At 45.9% G+C, this 26,708-nt stretch overlaps 1 protein-coding gene and 1 pseudogene across 1 annotated transcript; one reads left to right on the top strand and one right to left on the bottom strand.

The window, feature by feature from the left end:
* Positions 1-478: 478 nt before the first annotated feature.
* On the top strand, positions 479-15,009 carry LOC136522639 (fanconi-associated nuclease 1 homolog; annotated as a pseudogene).
* Positions 15,010-17,092: 2,083 nt separating this feature from the next.
* On the bottom strand, positions 17,093-19,627 carry LOC136521583 (protein Barley B recombinant-like). Its single transcript, XM_066515332.1, has 2 exons — positions 19,403-19,627; positions 17,093-19,193 (listed from the first exon to the last, which is right to left on the bottom strand). The coding sequence occupies exon 2, from the start codon at positions 19,071-19,073 to the stop codon at positions 18,036-18,038; it is 1,038 nt and encodes a 345-aa protein (XP_066371429.1). The 5' UTR covers positions 19,074-19,193; positions 19,403-19,627; the 3' UTR covers positions 17,093-18,035.
* Positions 19,628-26,708: the final 7,081 nt, after the last annotated feature.

The following is a 26,708-nucleotide window of genomic DNA, read 5'->3' as shown; positions in this document are numbered from 1 at the left end:
CCTTTTCATCGGACTTGGCTACTTTGCAAGGATCGCCGTAAAAGCACATGGATACTGTAACACCAATAGGCAGAGGCAATGGGTCAAAGGGATTTCAATCATCTGGCCATAACTATAATTTCGTCATTTTCGTTTTAAGAACAAAAAACAATTAACATTAAACCCAACATCTAGGGTTACCCATTTGATTGACAACAATGAACCTATATCATAACAACGTGCGCTGATGTTACCTTAGTTTGGTAGCTTTTCAATGTCTTAGCATCCTACTGTTGTATAATATAAATATTAAAATTACATGGAACCCTAAGTAATAACGATTTTTAAGTTGAAAAATTCAACTAATGTATGGCGCCATCGACGTGTAAACTCGGCGCCATCATCGATGATGTCGAGGTAAGGGTCCATATTTTAAAATCGTGCAGAAGCCTATTTATGAAAAATTATAAAAAAAGGGCTTAAAAACTAAAAAAAAAATTCGGCCCACGCTACAGCAGGCGCGCGCACACCCATTCCTTCCCGCCCCGCCGCGCGCCGCCACCTCTACGGCTCCCCGGCGGCCATGCTGACCGGGCGGGAGAGCCTGCTCCGCCTCATCGGCCGGCGCCGTCGCTCCCCTCTCCCCGCCTCGCTCGCCGCCGTCGTATCCCCATCCTCCCCTTCCCCCTCCGCCTCCCTCGCCCAGGTTGAAGTCAAACCCCGCCGTCCTGAACCCCGCGGAACGAGCCGCCGATTAACATCTCTTCGTTTTCGTCCAGGCCGACGATGGGGGCGGCTCGGGAGAAGCGGCTGGGGGTGAGGCTGGTTCGACGTCTGGAGGAAGCGGCGTCGTCGGCGTGGGTGCGGAGTGGGTGGTCTGCCCCGTCTGCGGCGACTCGATCCGAGGGTCGGACTACTGCGTCAACACTCACCTCGGTCCGTCCCCGAGCCCCACGCTTGTCCTGAATACCTGCGATGCTGAATGCTGCATTTACTGGGGGGCGGAGGCTGTAGAGCCACACTCCTAACACTTGGGCCGGTCGGGTTTGTCTCGAAGTGCTTGTAGCATCCGCTCAGCTCTGACTGAAAAATGTTGCTATACAAGCCCATTTGGCTAATGTCAAATAAAAAGATTCATTACGGTTTTTTTAACAAAATAAAAAGATTCACATCATATAAATGTTTGGCTGTTTGTGCAGCTGTTAACTAATCAGTGAGAACCAGCTAGCCAAAGGTGTATACCCAGCTAAGCCACTTTCCTTTGTTCTCTTGGCTGGTTCACTAGGCAAAAAGTTTGAGCAAAATTCACAAATGTACCACTGTACATGTTTAAGTGGTTGTGGTACTACTGCTCTGGGTGTGTAGGGAGTGTGGCATACATATGGATACTATTCGAAAGTTTGACTTTTGTGTTGGTATTTACTCTGCAGATATGTGCCTTACAAGAGGAACCAAAAGGAAGTTAACACAGAGCACCCTTCTTAATTTCAGATTCAGTAAAAAGGTTTCCGCTGAGCCTACAGCAAACAATTTGAACAATGAGATCGAGACAGAAAATATGAAACAGATTGATGAAGATTTGTCGAGTGATCAAGCATTCTTCACATTCGATAGTGAGATTGGGAGTTCAAATGCTGGCGCTACTATTTCATCGCCTACCTGTCTGAATGGCTCACTTGGCACTTCTGAGACTATTACTTCCTACGCACCTTCAAAAATTATCTTACCAAATGTAAAGGATGCTGAAAATGATGGCGCAGGGGAACTTCCAACGGTGGCAACCTCTTGCAGTTTTGATGAATGTGCAGTCATGGATTCTAGCACCGTTGTAGCAGTTGACACTGTCATAGTTGGTCGGAGGTTCCATGAGAACATTGAATTAAGAGAAGATGCAGTCATTACCTTTCTGAGAGATCCTCAGAATGCTAAGGACCCTGATGCTATAAAGATTTCCATCTTTTCCAACTTAAAAAAATATTAATACCCTCCATGTAGCGGGTTTTTTCTTAATACAGTTGGTAGGTGCTTTATGCAGGGTCTGAATGTGAGCAGACGCTTGGATACTTGCCTCGAGATCTCGCTAAAGTTTTGGTTCCTCTAGTGGACAAGCATTATGTTGAATGCGAGGTGAAATTCTCTTATTTTGCTAGAATGGTGTAGGATAGCTTGCTCTCACCAGTTTGTATTGCTGATTAGATATGTGCATGTAACTTTTATGCATAATGCACTGCACTATGGTGACAAAAATACATCTTGTTTCAAAATTCCTTTTAGTTTGTTTGAGAAAAAAAATCCTTTTAGTTCAAAAGTAAACATCTATTAGCAATCAATAAACCATTCTTGGTTTGCCTAGTAGTTTCTCTGTAAAATATCACCCCAAGTGATCTGAATAGATGCTCGTTGATGCTACCAAACAAAGTTAATCATCTTTCAAATCCTTTGTGAAGTGTAAGTGCTGCATTCAAAGACTAAAAACCTATAAACTATGGTAATATTACTTTAGAGTTAATATGTCAAGGACGTCAGGTCCGAGACTAGTAGGACCCCAGCTACGGAGTTCGTAGCCGCGATCCGTGGTAGCTGGGCGAGGTTTTGCCCCTCAGCTCCAGTCGGTTTGGAGGAAGAAGAGAGATTAGGTAATAATTCTTGCTTGATTCTTATTCATCCCGATGACTCTCATATATAGGCCATTCGGCACTACAAATTGGAGCTAATTGCTCCTAATTCTAAGGCCTTGATCGGCTATTATTTCCTTCTATCTACTTGCCATTTCTTCCTGACCTGCATGCTGGGTGATCACGCCATATCCTCAGCTGGCGCGCCTGCCTGCATGGTGACCGCGCCCAGATCCTCAGTGGCTCTGTGGCCATCCCAGGCGCGCTGTTTCCTTGTATAGGCGTGGCCCCACATGACATCTCTCCTCCCCTCGACTAGCAGCTCATCCTCGAGCTGGAACGCCGGGTACTTGTGGAAGAAGGAGTCCACATCTTCCCAGGTTGCAGAGGCCGCAGTTTCGCCCTTCCATTGGATGAGCACCTGTCGAACGCCGCGAGCCAGGCGAATGCGCACTGCCCGTTCGGGCTCCGGAACAGCGGTGCCGTTGTGGATGACCGGGAGAGGTGGCGGTGTAGCTGGCGGATCACCGATGAACTTCTTGAGGAGGCCGATGTGGAAGACGTCGTGTAGCCGAGTGTGCGGAGGCAAGGCGAGGCGCACGGCAACCTCATTGATGAGCTCGGTGACGCGGTACGGCCTGAAGAAGCGGGGCTTTAGCTTCCATGTGGTCGCCTGGGGCAGTGAGGCGGCCGGGCGATGGCGTAGACGGAGTAGAACCCAGTCGCCCACCGCGTAGGAGACGTGCCGGTGCAGCTTGTCGTAGTGTAGCTTCTGTACCGCCTGGGCTTGTTCAAGCCGGTAGCGGACGTCCTCCAGAAACTCGTCGCGGTCTGCCATGCTCTTGGCGACGGCAGCGACACGAGTCTCGCCCGGCTCATAGGACCGAATGGTAGGCGGGTCCCGGTCGTAGACCACCCGGAACGGCGTGGCGTGGAGCGAAGTTTGATAGGCCGTGTTGTAGATGTATTCCGCCCACGGCAGCCAGCGAAGCCACTGACGAGGCCGGTCGCCGGTGAAGCAGCGAAGGTACATGACAATGACGCGATTGGCTGCCTCCGTCTGGCCATCCGATTGCGGATGAAAAGCCGTTGTCATGTGCAGCTTGGCGCCCATGAGGCGCATCAGCTCCCTCCAGAACTTGGAAGTGAACACCGGATCGCGGTCGGACACCATCGACTGAGGCATGCCGTGGAGTCGAACAATGTCGGTGAAGAAAGCCTGGGCCACTGACTCTGCAGAATACAGGTGAGCCAGGGGAATGAAGTGGCAATACTTGCTGAAACGATCCACCACTGTCAGTATGACAGATTTTCCCCCGACGCGCGGCAGCGCCTCCACGAAGTCCAGACCGATGTCGGTCCAGACTGCCTTTGGGACCGGCAGCGGCATGAGCAGGCCAGCCGGATGAAGATGTTCCAATTTGTATCGCTGGCAGGTGGAGCAAGCTCGGACGTAGTCCTAGACCATGCGACGCATGTTGGGGAAGTGGAAGTCGCGGCGGAGGCAGTGCACGGTGCGCTGCACACCCTCGTGGCCGTCCTCGTGCACGGCGGTCATGATTTCCGGCAGTAGTGGGGACGACGGCGGAACGTAGAGGCGGGAATTATAGGCCACCGTGCCGTCGATGAGGGACCACGGCGCCGCCCGGGTGCCTGCAGTGATCTCGTCCCGGATGGCGACGAGGGCCGGATCGGTGTCCTGAGCTTGGCGGAGGCGCTCGATGTAGTCGAATCGAGGCGCTGAGATGGCGAGGACAGTGCCCTCTTCAGTGTCGCGGCGCGAGAGGGCGTCAGCCACCGTGTTCGTAGCGCCGGGTTTGTACTCAACGGTGAAGTCGAACCCGAGGAGCTTGCCGACCCAATGATGTTGTCGGATCGTCGCGAGGCGCTGGTCGAGGAGAAATTTGAGGCTGTAGTGGTCCGTGCGCACCAGGAAGCGACGTCCCCAGAGATACGGACACCAATGACGGATGGCGTGGACAAGACCGACCAGTTCCCGTTCGTAGGCGGCGAGGGAACGTGTCGCGGCGCGACGGGCCGGCTGAAGTAGGCGATCGGGTGTTTCTCCTGGATGAGCACTGCCCCGAACCCGTGGGTTGACGCATCGCACTCGACGACGAATGGCTTGTCGAAGTCCGGCAGGGACAGAACCGGAGCCGAGGTGACCGCGGCAGGGCATGGAATGCCGCGGTGGCGTCGGGAGTCCAGCGGAACCCTTCCTTCTTTAACAGCGCCGTGAGGGGAGCCGCAATGGTGCCGTAGTCGTGGACGAACTTGCGGTAGTACCCTGCCAAGCCAAGGAAGCCTCGTACTGCACGTGCCGAGCGGGGCTGGGGCCAGTCCTGGACTGCCTGCACCTTGGCGGGATCCATGGCGACGCTGGCCTCGGAGATGACATGCCCCAGGTAGGAGATGGAGGTGACCCCAAAGGCGCACTTCGAACGCTTGACGAAGAGTCGGTGCTGCAGCAGCATGGTGAGGACGGCACGGAGGTGCCGGAGATGATCCGCCCAAGATGAGCTGTAGATGAGGATGTCATCAAAAAACACGAGCACAAACCGGCGAAGGAAAGGGCGCAAGACGTCGTTCATCAGTGCTTGGAACGTGGCCGGAGCGTTGCACAGCCTGAACGGCATCACCAGAAACTCGTACAGCCCGTCATGTGTGCGGAACGCCGTCTTGGCGATGTCGGCGGGGCACATGCGGACCTGGTGGTAGCCCGAGCGAAGGTCCAGCTTGGTGAAGAACTTGGCGCCGTGGAGTTCGTCCAGCAACTCATCAACCACCGGGATGGGAAAAGCATCCTTGACGGCGATCGCGTTCAAGGCGCGGTAATCGACGCAGAAACGCCACGACCCGTCGGCCTTCTTGACGAGGAGGACCGGAGAAGAGAAGGCCGAGGAGCTCCGGCGTATGAGCCCCTAGTCCAGCATGGCGGCACATTGCCGCTTCAGCTCGTCCTTGTGCGTCGCCGGGTACCGGTAGGGGCGGACTGCCACGGGCTGCGATCCTGGCAGGAGGATGATGCTGTGGTCTCGGCTGCGAGGAGGAGGTAGCCCGTGGGGCTCGGCGAAGACGTCGGAGAAGGAGTCGAGGAGCTCGTCCAGCAGGGTGGCACTGGCAGTAGTTGCGCGGAGGCCGGGTGCGGCAGGGCCTGCCATCCCGTGCCAGCAGATGTCACGCGCATGCCGCTTGAATGTCATCGTCCGCGCGCGGAAATCCCAGAGGATCGGCCCCAGCGACGCGAGCCACTGCGTGCCGAGGACCACGTCGTAGCCGGCGAGAGGCATGACGAACAGGTCTGCGGCGAAGGTGTCGCCGCTGATGGTGAGCGCGGCCTGGCGGATGACGCCCAGGTAGGAGACGCGCTCGCCGTTGGCCACCATGGCCGTCAGATGAGGACGGTGCTGCAGAAGAAGTCCTGTGCGCTGTGCGGTTGCCTCAGAGATGAAATTGTGGGTCGATCCGGAGTCGAGGAGTGTGATGAGGGACGTGTCGCCCAACGCGACCTGGATTTGCATCGTGTCGCTGAAGTGGACGCCGGCGATGGCGTGGAGCGAGAAGTGGGGGCTCGTCTCGGTGGTGCCCTCTTCAACGTCATCGTCGTCCTCCACAACACCCTCCAACAAGAAAAGGCGCTTACAGAGCCGGTTGTGCCCCCGGCCGAACTTTTCGTCGCAGTTGTAGCAGAGGCCCAAGCGACGGCGTTCCTCCTGCTTGGCCTGGGTCAGGCGCTTGACTGGCCGGCCCTCCACGGTGACTGTGGCTGGGGCGGTCGTGGTGTCCACGGGCGGCGCCGGCAGAGCAAGACGCGGTGCGGGCACCGGTAAGAGTGCTCGGGGCGCCGCGCGAGGTGGAGGCGCCACGTACTGCTCCCGCAGTTCGAGCTTGCGCGCCAGGCTCATAGCTCCGGCGAGGGACTACAGATTATGCACCTCGACGTCGAAGCTGAGTGGCGGTTGGAGGCCCGCGGTGAAGAGGTGGACCCATTGTTCCTCGTCCAGGCGACCCGCGCGAGGGAGGAGCGCTTGGAAGTGATCCTGGTACTCCGCGACGGTGCCCGTGTGCTTGCACGCCGCCAATTCGCCGAGCGGGTTCGAGCGCAGAGGAGGTCCGTAGCGCAGGTGCAACAAGTCCTTGAAGCGGCGCCACGACGAAATTCCCTCGTCCTGCTGTATCTGGATGTACCACATCTGGGCACCTTCCTCCAAATTGTAGGAGGCCATCCAAACCGTCTCCTCCATGATGCGCTGCTGGTGGAAGTAGGATTCGCAGCGGTTAATGAAGATGAGCGGATCGGATTTGCCGTCATACCGCGGAAAATCCAATTTCTGGAATCGTGGCGGCCGGTCCTGGTGGTGCTCCCCTGTGGCAGACTTGTTGCCGGAGGAAGACGACGTCGGCTGGGCAGCGTTCAGGCGTTGGATCGCCTTTGGCATCGATTGATGCCTGCAAAGACTTGAGGGTGGCGGCCAGGGCGTCCAGAGTAGCCTGGAGGGCGGCCTCTCGGTCTCCCATGGTAGCGGCGTGGTGAGGGGTGGGCGGGGCAGAAGAAGCTCGGAGCGGCGGCGGAGGCGAGGATGATCGGCTAGGCGAGGAAGGCCTGGATCGTGATACCAGGTCGTCAAGGACGTCAGGTCCGAGACTAGCAGGACCCCGGCTACGGAGTTCGTAGCCGCGACCCGTGGTAGCTGGGCGAGGTTTTGCCCCTCAGCTCCAGTCGGTTTGGAGGAAGAAGAAGAGAGATTAGGTAATAATTCTTGCTTGATTCTTATTCATCCTGATGACTCTCATATATAGGCCATTCGGCACTACAAATTGGAGCTAATTGCTCCTAATTCTAAGGCCTTGATCGACTATTATCTCCTTCTATCTACTTGCCATTTCTTCCTGACCTGCATGCCGGGTGATCACGCCATATCCTCAGCTGGCGCGCCTGCCTGCATGGTGACCGCGCCCAGATCCTCAGTGGCTCTGCGGCCATCCCGGGCGCGCCGTTTCCTTGTATAGGCGTGGCCCCACATGACATAATATATATTTATGCACGCTAATTTCTGCTAGATCTCCTCTGGCCCAACAGTTGTAAAAGATGAAGAGATATAGGGAAGCTTGATTATATTAATGATTATGGTAGGTGATGGTGATTGATGAATATAATTTCTGTATGCTTATTTGGTTAAGTGGTATATTTGACAGCGAGTCCCTTGTAGAGCAGTTTAGTGAGTTTCTTTCATGCGGGCATGCCCATTAGTGAATCTATCTTGTTGCAATGTTTTAGATATTTGTCAAAAGATCATGTAAGTAGCACACATAATGTTAAGTAGTTGGAACAGTTCAGTTTCAAGTTCTTCCTAGATGTCAAGAAACAAAATGGACAAGCAATCAATCTGGCACGTTCATCATGTGCTGACAGTAACACGTTGGTTTTTTGGATCTCAACATCAAAGATGAATTTGAGACTGAATTTTTGCAGTTTAAATATTTACCTTTGTGTGTACTACATTTACGATTTTGTAATGATTGTTAAAACAATGCAACTTGTTGAGTTACTATATTTTGGCTAAAGGGGACGCCCGAACCCCAGGATACCAATGAATTATTGTTGTTCAATCCAGAGGGCACACTGCCCTGTTCACAGTTAACAGACCAACCAAAGCTTTTCAAATCAACTTTGCTGATGACATTAATCATTCAGCTTGGTATAGGAAGGCTGTAATATTTCTGCTCCAAGTTTGCATAGGTCTTTGACTATCCATTTCTTTTCTGCAGATATACTTTTGTTACAGTATTATTATGTAAATAACCATTCAGCTTCTGACGCACACTTTATTTTTCTTATTAGGGATTTGTAGTTGGTTTGCATGAACAGCAGTTTGGCAATGTTCCCATCCAGATTACTATCCAGAAATGTAAATCTGACAATCAGATAAATGATGATCCAAATTATTGCCAATCCTTGTGGGAAAATTTTGTTACCACTGTTAAAAGTGAAAAATTCCGGAGACCTCGCAGTGCAAGATATCAGACAAATTTCAATTTGATGATGGCTGATGTTATGGCTAACCATGCACATGTCTTTAGTGATATAGAAAAATCATTTTTAGGTTGTCTATTTTTCCCCTTTCCCACTTTCATCTTTAATTTCCCATTAAACATGTCTTAGTTGATTAGTATATATTATTTCATTCAACAGCTTCTTTTAAGTCGTTATCAGATGATGGGCAACGGCTTTTTGTCAGGATCTACACCCGAAAAGGTAAGCTTTCCTGCAAACCATGATAGGTAAACTGTTCATTGGGGTTCGTTTCTGCTCCTGCATATGTGATAAGTAGATGCTCAGGAACTGTTAAGTGTAGGGGATGCACAACATACAGTTCACAGACCTTTCTATCCTGCGTATTTACAAAAGACCTTCCTCCACTTAAATTGCCCATATTTGCTTCTGGACATTTTTTTTGAACAACACTCCCATTCTATGCTGATTCAAGTGATAAGGTTGCCACCGTTGGTCCATAAGATTCAAAGATTTCATATTCGAGACGCCACAATTTATATGCTGGGTATTGCAAGATGTCTTGGTTTTTTTTACAAACTTTTGACAGCAGTGATCTATAATCAAGCTTAGGGCATGTGTAACTTCAATAGTTTTTTTTCCCTTGAATACGAAGGAGAGCTTCGTATCTTTGTATTATAGAGAGAAAGAACCGGCCCCTTACAATCACCACCACCTCACTCCGAGCCGAGCCATGAGGGGTTGAATTTTACATGAACAGGACTTACTATAAAGAAACACGGTAGAGATGAGACCTGACCTAGAAAGAGCGAGGAAACAAACTAAGACAGCCCCAGCTCGTCTCCCTGACCTTGACCCAGCGCTCTCAGACTTCGAGCTCCAGCAAGACACCAGAGGTGTTGCTCTTCTCTGAACATCCAGAGGAGGTCGTTGATGCACGGCCGCGCGCCGTCAAAAACACATGAATTACGGTGTTTCCAGATTACCCAGGCACCCAAAATGATAATCGAGTTCAAACCTTTTCTTGTATCTTTCTGAATCTTTTTCACTGCTTTTCTCCACCAATCTGCAAAAAGACAATTCATGACGACCTGGAACCCGATCTTGTAAGCCCAAAGGTGCAAGAACCCGGAACCAGAAATCCCAGGAGAACACACATGTGGTGAGCAGATGTTGAATGTCTTCTTCCTCCTGGTCACATAGTGGACACTTGGGCGGATGTGGAAGGCCTCGCCTCACAAGTCTGTCCACTGTCCAGCACCGGTTCCGGATGGCGAGCCAAAGAAAAACTTTGCGTTTTGAAGGAGCCCAGGATTTCCATAGCCGACGCCAATGCTCAAAAGGGATTGCTCCATTGAAGAAAGCACGATAAGCAGATTTGGAGGATAAATTACCGGAGCCATCCAGTTTCCATATATGCACACCATATATGCACATATTCCTCCTGGGACAGATGTATATCCAGTAACATATCCCACAGCTGAAAATACTCGAAAAACCCTATTAGTGATAGCCCTCCTTGGATATCTGCAGGCCAGGATTGGTCATGCAGGGCCTGTGCTACTGTGTGTTGCTTACGGGTTTTTGAAGGCACGTTAGCAACCACCAGAGGTGCTACATCTGCTACAGAGCAGCCCATGAGCCATCTATCTGACAAAAAAGCGTGTTATTACCATTGCAGCATCTCATATCAAGAGATATCAGATCAAAAAAGCGTGTAACTTCAATAACTTGATTAAAGTTACTAAAATGGAGCCTCTTACTGAAGAAATATTTTTGAAACAAGGCTTACTGAACAAATAACATTGCACTTGTCTAACTTAGTGTCTTACAGGGCCATGGTTCCGGAAGAGCAGCATCTCATATCAAGAGATATCAGATCTGGAACATGTAGTCATGGAGTTGAAGTGTAATAACCTGGCACCTAAATTTTTCTAATTGCTGTTCTTCCATCCTATAGCTGGTTGGATTGAAACTTTTCTTATACAGTGGCAGGTTATATCGACATGCTTTCTTGCACCGTTGATCCTTCTGAATATGATATGAAGGAGATTCTTGATGTGTTAAGTGTTCCTGAAATGAAGGAAATTCTCAAGGAGCTTCCTAAGGTTTTCATTCTTGCCTTCAATACCCTTTCTCATCTCTCACAAGTATGTCATCTGCCTTTTGAGTAAATAGTCATATCCAGGATTTCTGAAGTGGCATTGATAAGCTTATTACTTTGACCAGTCGATATATTATTTGTCTAAGATTCAGCAATTGCCCAAGAATTGATCCCTTGACATTAAGAATCACTATTTGCTCATAAGTTTTCACTTTGGAAGCTATACACTACTTTAGAATTTTGTAGTGGCATTATTGTTTAATACTCACATGATAAGCAGTCTCAATTTTAAGGAAGAAATCCATTTTTGGCCATCCAACTATTGCCTTGTTTTTGGCCATGCAACTCTAAAACCAGGAATCTTTGACCACTGAGGTATCAATACCGGACAAATTTGGCCATATATCTAGTTTCAAAGGTGGTTTTGTATTTTCTGAGAATAATAAAAAATGATTTATATTTTCTAAAAATTCGTAAGTAATCCATTTTTTAAATCATAAAAATATGAAACTAGTACCAATATCTTTCTAAAAATGTAGTCTATCTTCTGGTGCTACATTTGGAGTTATTGGTATTTTATTTGTTCCTATTTCTAGTGTTTTATTGCTCGTAATCATGTTCATTACTTATTTACCATCATTTTCCACTATGTAATACCTGAAATTCACCAACAGAATTCATAGCAGACCAAAAGTAAACAAAATATTTGTAAGATAACACCAACCTTGCAGGTGCCATGCTCCACCACATATAGATCATATTTAGCCGTCACAACAACTATGGCATTGTTTTAGCCCTCCTAAAATAATTTGAACAATTTAAACATATCTGGTACTCTATTTTGAGTATGGATTCTCTTGGTTGACCTCTAGGTTCAATATACCACAAAATGGCAAGTTAAACAAATAACACGCGTGACTATGAGCAATAAAACACTAGGAACAACTGCAAATAAGACCTAGATAACTCCAAATCTAGTACTCATAGAGACATTATATATTTTTAGAGAAGTTTTGGTACTAGTTTCATATTTTTAAGATTTAAAGTGAATTAGTTATGGATTTTTAAAAACAAACCAGTTTTTATTATTTTTAAAAAAAAATACAAAACCTCCTTTGAAACCAACTAAATGGCCAAATTTGTCTGTAGTTCGGTGGTCAAAGGTTTCTGGCTTCATGGCCAAAAACCAACTCGGGCAATAGTTGAATGGCCAAAAATAGACTTCTCCCTTCATTTAATGACGATACTGTTGATCTATGTTGCATCATGAAGAATATCTGAGAACACATGGGGATGCCTGTGTAACACCAAACAACAATGCATAACGTAAATAGTGCATAATCTGTGAAATGATTTTAATGCTAAGGGATAGGTTGAGGCAATAGAACATTGTCTGTCTGTCCATAGTTTTTTGCCTACTAGCACTTGATGAAAATAGTGTGGAAACAGAAGTATTCCCTTCAATATGTATGCAACAACGAGTACACTATTTGATTGATCATGTAATGGCATGTACAGAAATAAATTTGTGCTATCTTGGTTCTTTCTTATTCGTTAGAGGAGGGTTGATTTTCATTCTCTACCTTGTTTTCTCACTGAATATTTCTCCCTTTCCTTTTAGGATAACACAAGCTGCACACGTCGACATGAGCTTGTTAGCACCCTTCTGTCTTCGTACCATAATGGTACCTGGTAAAGGCTCTTTGCCTGTTGCATTCTTGGGAATTATGGCCTCAGTTTCATGAAAATTCATCTCTGGAACATACAGTGCATCACTACCAAAGTGAATCCTAAAATGGACTGGAACCTGTATAAGAATTTCTAAGATGGCAGATGAACTTCTGTGGCGTATCCAGGTGAATGCATACTACTTTTAACCATATAAAGCTTAAATATTGCTTAGACTGTTTATTCTGGTAACAGTATTATTTCATCCAACAGCAATATTTGCCATCCACGATAACCAAGTACAATCATGCAGAGGCTCTTTTTTCTAAATGGTGATCAAGATCTTTCTTCATTTCTATTAGTGGAATTTGGTGTAGTGAAGTTTCCAGACTATGTTTGCAGCATCTCTCATCGCATTTTTCAAGCCCCCCCCCCCCCCCCCCCCCCCCCCCCCCCGCCCCCTTTCAAAACAACAGTGAGCCACTCATCAATCGTGTTTTTTAATATCTTACATTGCAAACAGGCTATTCGAGTTGCTCAGGTGATGGATGAATCCCTTGATAATAATAACATGGACTTGGTGACAAGATGCATCGATTTATCTGAGAATCAATTATGCACTATGCCAAAACAAGAAAATGCAACTACACCTGAATGTCTCCCATCATTCTTTTCTCGCTTTTCAGCTTCCTGGGTCTATTCGAAAATACTCACATTAGGTGTCTCCGTTTATGAAAGGGACCGCAGGTAAGTTGCAATAACTGCTATAATTATGGACCAGCTCAAACACTCTCATTAGATGCATGGTTTTTGTGATTCATAGAATTTTGGTTAAGTGGAAACCTTACCCACACTAGAATTGTTTTCTCGTTTTGGGATGTGTTCACATGCCTTCTGGCTCATGGTACAAATTGGGACGCTTTAATCGTGATAGGTGATAGATACTTGAGCATGTGACACAATGGCAAGTTGTTGCACATACACTTTTACAGGCCCTTCTGTTATAGGGCTCATTAAATTCTTTCCTGAAACCATCTTAGAAATCTTGTTAGTTTCTGGGTATCCAAATTTCATGCCAATCAAAATTATAGGTATGAAGATGCAATAAGGATTCTAAAGATACTACTTAGTAAAGTTGCTTGTGATAGACGGCGAGGATATTGGGCACTGAGGCTATCCATTGATTTGGAGCATGTGGGTCGTGCAAATGAGAGCCTTTCCACAGCTGAAGGAGGAGCAATTGATCCATGGGTCCATGCTGGTTCAAAGTTTGCGCTGCAAAGGAGAGTGCTGCGTTTAAGCAAACCTCCACGACGCTGGAAAGTTCCCAGTTATGCTGATTATGTTAAGAGAAGTATAAGAGAGGTAGATATCATCCTCACTGTCCTCATTGATGGCAAAAGTTCACATTTTTGGTCTGTTGCATTTTCATGCTAAATAATCTATGCTTGTTATTCTTCTATTATTAATAGGTAAGCATTGAAGGAAGGCCATTGAATTGCGAGACAGGAGCAAATAATGTATTTTATGGTTATGATGGGGAACTTTGTGGGGTAGAGCAGTTGGCTTTACAATATTATGCTGATGAAGGTGGTGGTTGGCAAGGTACCCATTCGGAAGGTGGCATTTGGATGGCTATCTTTGGCCTTCTAATGTGGGACGTAATGTTTTCAGACATACAAGACGTTTTCCAGTCTAAATTCCAGGTATGTGACCTATGAACCATGTTTTTATTTTGTTTGAGGTGCATAACCATATTCCCTGCAAAGTCATCAGGAGCCCACCTTGTAGCGTAATTCCTTATTAGATTAGATCCCTGTTGATTTTGTATGATATATAGTTGTTGGACCTTATCCAGATCTTTTTCTTGGTTTCCTACTGTACATAACAACACGGCTTCTTTGCTCTTTTGCAGACAGCCCCCCTTGATCTGGAAACAGATGACTTCTACAAATCTAGAAAGGACCTTGCAGAATCTCGGTTGAAGAAGATACAAGATGGAATGGCTGAAGAGATGCTCATCAGCTCCTGGGAGCTACATCAGGGGACATCCTGCCAAGGTGTTAACTGGGTCCGTTATTCGTTAACTGATCTACCGGCTGTCGTTGCATGCATTGGTGGCCATCGCTTGGCATCGCTCCTCTGCCATCTAGCGGTTGATTACAGGAGCTGGTCGAGTGGAATGCCTGATCTGCTGCTATGGCGTTTCCTTGATGAAAGAGGTGGAGGTGAGGCTAAACTTGTGGAGGTCAAAGGACCAAGGGACCTGCTGTCAGAGCAACAGCGTGCATGGATTCTTGTTCTCATGGATTTTGGATTCGATGTGGAAGTTTGCAAAGTAAGCCCGGTTACCAAGCGGAGATAGTTCTCTACTTCTCTTGTTAAACTTAGTTTGATTGATTATTACAATGCAAAATGTATTTGATTGATTAGCAGCCTGTTCGTTTCGGCTGAAACGATCGTGGATTATTACTGCTGGCTGGTTTGGTGGAAAAATACTGTTCTGGCTTATAATCCACGATCGTTTACGACCAAGCGAACAGGCTGTAGATAGAAAGGGCAAATCTGTAACGCATAAACAATGACATTGTTGTCGTGTTGTACTGAAGTAACAAGCAAAGCTCTACTTGACGTGCTATAACTTGTGAAGGATACATTTAGTTGTCTGAATCGACACAGTTAGAACTCAAAAACAAAAGTTCAAGAAATATTCTACCACTGTCTCAACCCTGTTACTCGGCAAACCTTAATATAAGTTCCGAAACCACATTTCAGCATCTAAAATTTTGTTCATAAAGGCCCTAAAAACATATTTTCTTGTCTGCAGATGTTAGGAGACAAAATAAGCCCCACACTGCCCGTGTCACATTCTATTCTTCAACAGCACAAGATATGCAGAGTTTCATTGACATGGTTATAAGGGCCACATGTAAATGAGACAATAGGTGGGAAATCCTAACTTTTCCCACAAATAAATATTCCTGGCTTCAAAGATAAACTCTTTAGTCTCATACATAACCCGGAAAACCAAACAACGTAAATGAAGTTTAGTGCACAGCACAGAGCACACTAAATAATACATCATCTCATGCACTCTTTCAGCAGGAAAGAGAAATTACTCCTACAAGCTAACTTAATAACATATATGTTAATAGAGAAGTACTGCAACATTTTCAGGGCAGTCAAGTAAGGTTGCAACTAGAACCTCCTTTAAGTTCCATGCACATCATTAACACCATACAAAATCAAGAATTTTACTTCCTTGAGTAAAAGGAGATGGCATAAGGTCAACAAGAATCGAGGATAAACAGTACTTGCACAAAAAAGAGTATTTCAACAAAAGAAATCAATGAAAGATGTAGAAAATTCAGAAATATCAAACACTGGACACATTAAATTTCATGCCATCTAAGCTAGAGATTCTGTTACCGTTCGACTTCTAAGTAGAACGATAAACAGCTCTCCATGAGATTGATATCTAAGTGATACAAGCACGCAAGTTAAATTTTACAAACTGAAAATGGCTACAAACTGTAAAAACTTCTGCACATACATATAGAGTAACTCAGGGCAAGCTACAACCACGGAACCTAAGGCAGCCTGACCGTTAAAAACTTGTTTGTGCCATGCTTGACCCAAAAGGTCCTCAAACTTCAAAAGACCGAAATCATATGTTCAAATGAGAACATGATCCTCTTTTGAGGGTTTCTTCCCCTTGTACTCTCGTTTCTTCTTAATGAAATAATACACAGCTCTCCTGCGCGTTTGAGGAAAAAGAGAGGGAACATGATCCAATCACCACATCTGCATAAACTATTAAAGTTTATCCTAGCTAGTAACATAATCACAACAATGTTCTATGCAATACAGATCTTAAAACGCACCCGAATCCCATAACCTCTGAACTAAAAGAGAGAGCTTAAGGATGTATTATACCAACTTACCTATCAAAGAAAACTAGAACTACAGTACTTCAATGAGATTATGCAAAGAACTTAATTCCTGTTGCATTTCCCTGCAGGGAATAACAATTAAAAAACCAACTAATCTGATGATTACTTAGTTTTGTTACATCCAGATATCAATTCAACAAACCAGGAACCAAATCATAAATATTTCGACTAAAACAGAGCCTCTTCATTAAGCATATACAAATAATAACAACCTGCATAGAACTGAACTAATTTCAATTTTTTCAAATATTGCATTATAAGCCTCTTCATTCAAGCTTCATAACCAGATTTCACCACCTGAACTCTTGTTGCAAAATGTTTTGGAAAAGACACTTATCTCAATGCCAATAGCAATAATAGATGACTTCTCAATCATTTTTGACAACCACAACACTAAGACATGGTCCTAGCCTCCTAGGCTCAAGGGTAGCCTCTTTATTTTAACACATGGATTATGGAACCATAGCAACCAAATACCATAAAGAAAGTTAAGCACAACCTCCACACACCCTTTCTGAAGAAATACTACTTCCTCAAATCGCAGATATAATTCCATCCGGTCTTGTCCATAGTCAAACTTGTTCCACTTTGACTAGCAATATTTACAGAAATATATCTCAAATGTAAAGAGTTATATATTATGAAAGTATATTTGCTATTGTGAATCTAGTAGTGTGAACCTCATGTTATCAATCTATATAAAATGCTAGATATTAGTGGTCAAAGTTAAAAAAAACAGATGGACTTATATTTACGATGGGAGGAAGTACATGCCAACCAGCACTTGACAAGAAAATACAACATGAACTAAAAGCAAAGTTCTATAAACATTTCACGGTGAGCAAGAAGCCAAGAGATAACAATATTTGCTTTTGCACAGACCACTGGAGGCATGAAGATGCAGTCAAGGATTAGTTTCTTGAATCTGTTCTTGAGTATGAATTGTAAGGCATCAAATACATAATATGAGTACTTCATAAACACAACTTAAAAGATGTCGTACAATAAGCTAACAGTTAACTAGCTTCTCACAAGTTATACCGGTAAGAACAGTGTGATCAGGGGTCTCCCCATGCCAGTTTGCATTCAAATCCTAGTACAACTTCTTATTGCAATGCCCAGGGAGCGTCTCCCCCCAGTGGTCAAGTTTCTTTTAATAAGTTAACAGTTATCTCCATGAAAAGGTGCTGGTAAATGTCTTCCACCAGACAAAGTCACAAAACCTTCACATAACGCCATTACTTCCACACAGATCTAATTAATTGCAATGATTTTCATGCCACCTAAATCTATTATGGTTACACTAAATTTTGCAAAGTGGAGGATACAAACATACTTCAATTGGGTCAACATCTGAAGCTCGAAATAGGCATGAAAATAAAGTCATTGGAACTGAACTTGGCTACAAACTACTCCTACAGGTTCTGTAGATTGGCACATAGACATACAAGCAATAAATCAGGCCTAACTGCAGCTCTACAAGCAGTGGCGGAGATCCAGGATCACTGATTTGGGGTGGAGGGGGGGTGCCACTTCTCTTTCTCCTCATCTTCCTCCATTTTTTCTCCTCTTCATCCATGCATAAAATTGTTGGGGGGCTCCATTTTCCGAGCAGGGTTAGGGGGGCTCAAGCTCCCCAGCACTCACGCTGGATCCGCCCCTGCTACAACCTACAAAGCGATAAACATAGCATGCCTTTTTCTTTACCTGATCGTTACAAACTTATTTGTGCCGTGCTTAGCCCAAAACGTCTTCAAGTCAATTGGATTAGCAAGGTTGTACCCTTCACCAGCCAGCTTCTCAAGCACCTTTTTGAATGCACCTTGGCTCATCTTCCTTCCAGAAATACGTGCGCCCCGGCGCTTTGTGCTCATTGGCAGTGGATACGTCGATATAGAAGTTGTGCAGCATGCAGACTGCCAGCCACCTGGACCCCATCGGTAGCATTGCTGGGGTGCTCCGGTGCACGAGCACACTGGTGTTGGTATGGTGGCAAGGTCCAGCTCAATACCATTAATCACCATCCCCACAGTCTTCTTAGGTCCCCTCCTTCGGGGCGCATGCCCATTGAGCGCCCCATCCTCCAGTGGAACAGCAATCTTCTTAGGCTTTGGTGATTTAGGCTGCCGATTCTGCTGCCGGCCTCGCTGCTTCTTTTTCACAGGTGGCCCGGTACTAACAACTGAGTGATCCTCAATCAGTGGAGGTGGTGCTTCCTCTTCCTTGCATGGAGGAGGCTCCTGAAGCTGTGTCTCAAGCTGTGGTTGCATCATCTGGAGAGTATGTTGTGCATCTGACATCATCCCATAACCAGTAGGATGGTGATGCACAATATGTCCGACATGCGCAGGATGGCCACCATGGACTGGATGCCCAGCATGCCCAGCTGGTCTGATAGGACGAGAATGAAGGACCTTCTGCTCACTGGGACGTTGGTGGTGTGACTGGTGCAACCAAGCTTCATTGCGTGAGAAGTCCATGTGAATAGGTTGCGACTCGGTGGGCATGCCACCAGAGGCTCCACCACCAGCAGGGCCACGGGGATGTTGTGAGTGCTGCATGTGGAGCTGGTGCGGGGCATTGTGGTGTCCATGGTGCTGCAAGAAGGCACCGTTCGGGAGCAGTGACTTTGTGTCCCGGTCAGGTGGCACGGACGACATGAGCTGCAGGCCGAGGTTGCCTTTCACAGTGTCGTAGAAGCCCCAATTCCGAATGCCTAGGCTGCCGTCTTCGTCGTCCATATCTGATTTTTGTGCAAAAAGCAAATCCACCTCCGAAGACCGCAATAAGGAGAAGAAAACCGAACCTCCTCGCGGTTCTGATCAGCTCATCTGTGAAATTGGCCCTCCAATCGACAATCCCTACACACCCATTTTGGCAATCAGATCAGAAGAAGCAGGTCTAATAAAAATACAAAATTGCAGGAACTCTAGATACAAAATCGAAGCCAGTGGTGGGCCTAGTTGTAATGGTTAGGTCCAGATCCGGATATAAATTGCTTCAGTTAGGGTTTGGGGATGCTCGGTTCAGCACATCAGGAAGGGATGGGCAAGGGAAGGGGCGGTCCTACCTGGTGGATGTTCGTCGCCGGCGAAGGACCCCGACGAACAAGGTCGGCCCCGCTCGCCCAGCCGTCGACGAAGGGGGGCTGGAGGTGGTCAGAGCACGGAATGCGAACGGATCCTCTGCTACGCCGCCGTGCCGTCGTTGGACCTCCTATCCGCCGCCCGGGCACCGCCGAACGCCCACTCCCTCCGCATCGTATTCGTATAGCTAGCTTAGCTCCCCACACGCAGCCACGCAGGGCCCAGTGCATACGTAGGTCAGGTGCCACAACCGCGGCCCAATAAAAACCCTCCGGTGCTGCGAACTTCATTCCGGTTGCCATTGCGATCTGCCTGTCGGAATGAGATTTCTTTTTATATTTTTAATTCTCTTTTTAAATCAAAATTTTGCAAAACTTAGGCATTGTTTGACATAGTTTCTGCCGGGCTACAAATGGGTGAATAGTATATTAAAAATTTCTACAATAATGCTTAGCAAACCGGTTAGACAAATACGAGGCGAAGCGGGTGTTGAAGCCTACTAAAAATCCAAGCCACCTACCACAATTCTAATTTCTATAGTCTCTATCCACACAATGGCTATGTCACTGCACTAAATTAGTATGCTCTCAAAGGCTAACTAAAGAGCCACACTAACCAAACTAACAAGCTCTCACGACTAGCTACACTAAAGAGCTTGATAACTAGTTTACGGTAATATAAAGAGAGAGAGTAAAATTGTTATACCACCGAGTCGAGGAATGAACCAATCAATCACAAGAATGAATACCAATCACCTCAAAATCAAATGATGACACAATGATTTTTTATCGAGGTTCACTTGCTTGCCGGCAAGCTAGTCCTCGTTGTGGTGATTCACTCACTTGAAGGTTCACACGCTAATTGGTATCACATGCCAAACCCTCAATAGGGTGCCACACAACTAATACAAGATGAGGATCACACAAGCCACGAGTAATCCACTAGAGTACCTTTTGACTCTTCATCGGAGAAAGGTCAAGAACCCCTCACAATCACACGATCGAAGCTGGAGACAATCATCAACCTCCGCTCGACGATCCTCGCTGCTCCAAGCCGTCTAGGTGGCGGCAACCACCAAGAGTAACAAGCGAATCCAACAGCAAAACATGAACACCAAGTGCCTCTAGATACAATCACTCAAGCAATGCACTTGGATTCACTCACAATCTCACAAAGATGATGAATCAATGATGAAGATGAGTGTGAGGACTTTGGCTAAGCTCATATGGTTGCTATATCAATGCAAATGACCAAGAGAGTGAGCTAGAGCCAACCAAACGTTATTTATAGACACCCTAAACAATAGAGTCGTTAGTTCACTGATTGGGCTGTCTGTGCACCGATCGGATGCGTCCGGTCGCTGCCCGCGAAGCCACGTGTCCCCTTCAAATGAGTTAGCCGTTGGCGCCCCAACGGCTCTCTCTGTCACACTCTGACACAACTGATCGGACACACCATTAGGAAAGTGATCGGACGCAGGAGAGGGAGCGTCAAGTCGAGTCTAGAGAGCTCCTAGAACTGTTCGGACATGACCGGACGCGTCTGGTTTCACCAGACCGAATGCACCTAGCGTCAGATCAATTATAGCGTAGGAAAACCAAGGCTCACTAGTTCACACCGGACGCGTCCGGTCGCTCCTGATTCTCTTCTTCGAGCCACGTCACCTTGACCTGACGCATGAACAGTGAACTGTCAGTGTCCGGTCACACAACTGAGTTAGAGTCCGGTCACTTTCTTTCTCAGCTGCTCATGTTGGGCCAAATACCAGACGCGTCCGGTCCCAATACCTGGACGTGTTCGGTTACCTCTTCAGCACTTGCTCGAGCTGGGGTAACATGCCGGACGCGTCCGGTCTCTCTTGTGACCAGCGCGATCAACTCTTTTTCAACTCCAACTTCTCCTATCCCTTGCTTCAAATGTGCTAACCACCAAGTGTATCACCTTGTGCACGTGTGTTAGCATATTTTCACAAACATTTTCAAGGATCTTAGCTCTCCACTAGATCCTAAATGCATATGCAATGAGTTAGAGCATCTAGTGGCACTTTCATAACCACATTTCGATACGAGTTTTACCCCTCTTAGTAGTACGACTATCGATTCCTAATTTGATCATACTCGCTAAGTGTCTCAATCACCAAACCAAAAGCTCTTATGGAATATCACCTTTGTCTTGAGCTTTTTGTTTTTCTCTTTCATTCTTCTCCAAGTCCAAGCACTTGATCATCACCATGGTCACACCATCATCAATGATCTTCACCATTGCTCCACCTGCTTAGAATAGTGCCATCCTATCTCATAATCACTTAGATAAACTAGGTTAGCACTTAAGGTTTCATTAATTCACCAAAACCTAAACTAGAGCTTTTAGTTTACCAACAGCTTCATGAGCTGTTGTGAGCTATTTATTTTTGCCAAAAACTCCTTTTCAAAATAGCTTCAAGGGTGAAACTAGCTTTTTAGAGCTCTCTCCCTCATTTCTCTCTCAGGCCATGCATGAAGCTGTTGGTGACTGCTACTTTGTCAAACTGATTTTTATGAAACAACTCAACTTCACTTAGATAAACTAGGTTAGCACTTAGGGTTTTATTCAATTCATTAAAACCAAACTAGAGCTTTCAATCTCCCCCTTTTTAGGTAATTGATGACAATCCTTTTATAAATATATAATTAAAATTTATTTGAATCATGTTGCTTGCCCAAGCATATTTACCATGTGTAAAAGGATATGGACAAGTTTCATGAACTCAAAATGGTAGCATTAGATCCCCCTATATATGTGCTTAAGACTTTGGATTAAAGCTTGCACATAGTGTATGGATTTGAGTTGTGGAGAGTAATGTCTACCAAATGATGCTTAAGGTATAAGAGATGAATCTTTGAAGCGTGATACCAATCGAAGTGCACCATTATATCATTCTTAGCATCATTAGTAACTAGACATACACAAAACTAGAATACCCTTGTGAGATCAATATTGGAAGCAAGGATCTAGTTTTTACGATATAAATACAAGTCTAGTTACTCATTCTATGCATGCTAGTTTTTCATTTCATCATTCAAACCTACAACTAGCATCCACCATACAAGCATGGAATTTTAATTTAAAACTTGTGCCATGCAAGCAAACATATGAAATGCACATTCAAATTCATCAATCAAGTTTATGAGCTTGCTCTCCCTATTTGTATGCTCAAATTTTAATTGACCCCCTTATTTTATCATATTTCTCCCCCTATGTTAAAGTTCTCCCCTTTGTTATCTTTTCACTATCTTTGTGCACTATTTTATGGCAGAACCGTCCGAAATAATACGTTTTTTGAGGCGCTCGTCTTCCACTAGACACTAAGCACCCCAAAAGTTAGCTACATCGGATAGTTCCGTCGAGCATACCCCACGGGAGAACTCGAATCAATCCACGTTTTATCTCCAGAATACAATAATGAGTACGAGCTTACAATACTTAGTCCATTTCATACAACAAGAGTTCTTAAAAATTATTTATTACAATATTAGGGTTCAGAGTGCGATAATTAAATAGTGGAATAAAAATAAACATCTAGTGGAAATGATATAAGGATCTGTCTGTGCCCACCAGAAGAATCCTCCACACAAGAGCTACTCCTCAAGCTGCACCTACAACAGGGTAAAATAAACCCTTAGTACACAATGTACTCACAAGACTTACCCGACTAGTGGGAATAGTTCCTGAACTCCAAAGGGTATGATAGGAAATATGATTTGTTGTTTTCTTTGGTTGCGAAAAGCTATTACTAGTAGTACGTCCTTAAGATCATGTTTTATTAGCAGTCATGATTACTTCATTAGCTAACTATTCTAGGTAAGCACCTGTTCTACCTTCAAGCAAGGGTTGAGCAATTAGAACTATTTTACCATCTTTCATATTCTAGTTCTTACTACGGTGCTAGATCATAGACAAGTCGTACTATCTCACAGAAACGGCGATTTATGAACCAATGTATCCCAGCTAGGTACCCCAAAACACGCGTCCCGTTTGTACCCCAGACACAAATAAGACCAACCTATTTCACTCCTATCACGGGGTCTAGGTCCCCGTCCAAACTTGGACTCCAAGCCCCCACACTTGAGACCCGGTCTCAACATAGTGCTTAGACCTTCACCTTTCCTCGCCTCCAATCAGTCGGTTTGGAAAAAGCCAGAACCCATGACAAGAGCGTAATGAGCCTTCCCACTCCCATAAGCAAGTATGTGCTTAGGATAATAAGTCTGTGACCTGACTATCATCCATAGCAACGGACGGTCCTCAATCGAAATGGATAGGGAAAACAGTGTAACCAAGCTAAGCCCCATAATCGCGGGACACAACTCGTCACACCCACCATAACCCCTACCATATCCCTACCAGTTTTCATTTTTTCCTTTCATTATTTTATCGTGAGAGTAACTATAATAATCATCTATTGTGAGTAACGGCAGGTTACTCACGCTACCGAAAACCTAAGCATAGCAGCTACTCGAACCTATATTAGTAGGACTCATAGGATAGTTTATATCTATGCAGGTGGTTTTCATAAGATTCCTGTAACATAAATGCACATAACATATATATACAATGATTATTAAAATAAGGGGTTATGCACCGGGGCTTGCCTTGGGCAGGCGCGGTGTCAGCTGAGTCAGTTATCGGTGGCTTCGAGACCTCCTCCCTCATGAGGATCTCCTCCTCGTACTCCTCGATGATCTCCTTGATCTCGTGCTCGCCGGTGGTCACGATCTCCACCAACTCGTTCTCTACATGCATGCAATGATGATGCAACACTTAGTATTTAGACAACTGCAACTCTTAAAATAAGAATATGCATACTAAACTACTAAGATAGCTCTAATGACTAAGATACTAAGCTAACTATCATTTTCATCAAGCAAAGTGTTGTGTTCAACTAACAAACACTTGGCTTTGCAAATTAAAGGTACATCTTTATTCCTACTAAGGATTTAATGCATATTGAAACAAAGAGCATTTAACTACCCTACTAGCTTAGTCTATTCTAAGGCTACAAAAATTATAGTGTGCACATAATAATACAATGAAAGCTACTATAAAAATTTCAGGACTAAGCTATCACCAATTTACCACAAAAATTCCTACAATGATTAACTTAATAATATTAAGCACTCTCAAATGATTTAATAGCTCCTAGTGTCAACACATATAAACATGAACTAAAAACACCAATAGATAGATCACAATTTTAGGAACCTAACAAAATTTGTTTCATAATTTTTGGACACCTACATGATTTTATATTAATTACCAAAGATTAGCTCATAATTTAAATTAGAAAAGCATTTACTTATTCCTTATGAAAAAAAACTAAATCCCCCACGTGGCCCACATGCGTGGCCCACGTGACGCAGTGCACGGTCACGCGAGTGCACAGCGGCCTGCGGATGCGGCCCACGTGAGGCCAGCCTACAGCGCGAGATGGACCACGTCGGGGGGAATCTTGCCCGCGCTGGCATTTATACAAAAGAGGCCTCAAACTTCTTCCAAATCACAACTAAATACTAACATTATTTCCTCCTCTCATCGGCCTTCTCACTTAACCCCCCTGACCTTTCTCTAATTCACCCGTGTGCACCCCCAGCAACTTAGCGCACGGCGGCGTGGCGGGCGGTGACATGGCGCGACCGCGCCAGCCACCAGAGGCTCGTGTTGGACCATCGGTCGGGCCGACCTTCAACTATGGTCCAACCTCCTACACCAAGCAGCAACTCGGGGTGATAGGATGCACTGGAGCGAGCTATAGGGATGCGTGGCCATCCATGATGGGGGCGCGCCTGCTCCGGCAAACTAGGGCACCTAAGGACCTAACCAACTAGCGAGTGAGCATCAGTAGACTACCATGGGCTATGATGAGGTGACGATTGGAGTGGATGGTGGCAGAGGAGGGGTGGCCACATGCGGCTGAGCCGTACGATGGCGCACTATAGCAGCATGGTCACGTCAGCGATGACGGGGAGGCGGTAGCGGTTTAGCTAAGGCGCGCAGGGTGAAGAGGGAGTTAAGGCAAAGCTAGTGGTGCAGGTGAATTGGATCAGGGCGGATAGTAGGGGGACTACCATCGTCTATGACTAGACTTGACCTTATCGGCACGGCGGCAGGGAAAGCTCCAAATTGGAGCTTGGCCTTGCACGGTTCAAGACTGGGTGCAGTCGGGCAGCGAGAGAACTTGATGGTGAAGCTGTGGTCATGCTGAATTGAATGGAGGTGATCACTCGATGGCCAAATTGATGGCGTAGCTCAACAGCGACAGCAGAGGGAGAGAGAGATGGGTCTGAGCTTTGGCCATCCTCACCTTGGTAGCTAGCGGTCAGCTGGACTCACGACCGTGTCTGCGCGCTCGCTACGCGACACGTGACCCGACCACGTCCGTGCACAGGGAGGCAAGGGGGCGCAGCCAGCGCGGGCCATAGTGCCATTAAGGCAAGGTGACAGCACGAGCGTAGCCGGGGACCGTCCACTTGCATGTGGTGGTAGAGCGAACGCCAGCAGCAAGCAGACATCGACAGTCGCGGTGGCGTCGGTAGCGGCAATGCGAGGCAGGGCAGTAGTGCACGGACACCGACGATGAGGTGATGGCACTGACATTGGCTTTGTCGTGGTGCGGGGAGGGGTAGGCAGGAGCAGCGGTGGCTTCGCGCGATGGGGCTAGCAATGATCGGGCCACAGCTAGGCCAGAGGTAGCCACGACCGCCCACGCAACGACAGCGCACTGTAACACCCTCGGTGTTACGCCCTAACCAACTACTAAATCGTGTCATGAGCATCATGTTTATGTGTTAATGCATGTGATAAAGTGTGTAGATCAATTTCTGTAACTCGAAATGATCAACGAAAATGCAAAACAAAAGTTGATTCAATAGTCGTGTTATATCACTTAGGGTTTAAAACTAATTTTTATTGAACAAAAATACTATAGAACATGTATGTGACACTTAAATAAAGTTGGAAGTATAAACTTTGTAGATGACAATGCAACTTTAACTTTTGGAAAATAGATGTTGTTAAGCTCTAAAAGCAAACATGACGTTAAGATAAGCTCTTTTTGTTAAGTCGGCAAACACTTGAATTTATGTTTAAAGCACCATTTTGGTGAATTATATTGAGCAAAATAGTTAAAGGGTGCTTAGATATTTTGCTCCTATGGGTTAGTATAAGGTATGGACTATTGCATGAAGTATTTGTTGATTGAAGTTAACAAGGTTTAGATCTATTAAAATTGCAACAAAAGAGTTAATGGTTACT

Source organism: Miscanthus floridulus, chromosome 18 (assembly GCF_019320115.1).
Source record: "Miscanthus floridulus cultivar M001 chromosome 18, ASM1932011v1, whole genome shotgun sequence".
In the NCBI taxonomy this organism is placed as follows: Eukaryota; Viridiplantae; Streptophyta; class Magnoliopsida; order Poales; family Poaceae; genus Miscanthus; species Miscanthus floridulus.
This window is presented reverse-complemented; position numbering and strand designations above follow the sequence as displayed.